Source organism: Frankliniella occidentalis, unplaced genomic scaffold, assembly GCF_000697945.3.
Source record: "Frankliniella occidentalis isolate FOCC.00 unplaced genomic scaffold, Focc_3.1 Scaffold12, whole genome shotgun sequence".
In the NCBI taxonomy this organism is placed as follows: Eukaryota; Metazoa; Arthropoda; class Insecta; order Thysanoptera; family Thripidae; genus Frankliniella; species Frankliniella occidentalis.
The window spans coordinates 1,688,691-1,689,301 of NW_026267142.1; the positions used below are offsets into that span (position 1 = coordinate 1,688,691).

General features: G+C 49.1%; 1 protein-coding gene across 1 annotated transcript in view; it reads left to right on the forward strand.

Annotated features, from left to right (window-relative positions):
- The window catches only part of LOC113212612 (sialin-like), a 14,179-nt gene extending 13,758 nt beyond the window's left edge, over nt 1–421 (forward strand). Inside the window, exon 7 of the mRNA XM_052263549.1 lies at nt 59–421. Within this exon, the coding sequence (XP_052119509.1) occupies nt 59–235 (177 nt within the window). The 3' untranslated portion in view covers nt 236–421. The remainder of the gene's footprint in view (nt 1–58) is intronic.
- Nucleotides 422–611: the final 190 nt, after the last annotated feature.

A 611-nucleotide genomic window follows, 5' to 3' on the forward strand; every position in this document is an offset into this window, starting at 1 on the left:
AAAAAACCGAGAACGTTTTCTGGGAGCTCTGTAACAGCCCTGCTCCCGCTCTCCGCAGGCTCCCCAGGTCGGCTGGCGCTACGTGTTTTGGGTGTCGGCCGCCATGTACGTGCTGGGCGCCGTCCCCTTCCTGCTGTTCTACCGGGCGCAAGTCGAGCCGTGGAACGACGAGGACAAGACCGGCAAGCGGCCCGCGGACCTCCAGCTCAAGGACCTCAAGGCGCAGGAGGCCTGAGCTCGGCGCACACGCCGCCCACGCTCGTCAGGCTCAACTTATTTGTAATCAAGAGAATGATGACATTGTCACATCCAGAAATGTTAAATTGCATCGTCGTCGATCCGACGTTGAATTTGAAAATTCGTTGCTTGTTAAAATCTGATCGATTAAACCGACGTCGTCGCCGATTCCCTCTTATTCGAATTAATTTTGCTTAATTTCAGGCTGGGATATCATTACTTTTTTTCTTTGTGTTGACGCAGTTGATTATCCGACCGAATAACCTTCTGTTTAACGCCATGGCGTTAAACTCTTCATTCCACACACGAAAAATATGAACTTGTCATTGATCTTATTATCTTCCACCTCAAAACACATTTCATTTTTTCATGAA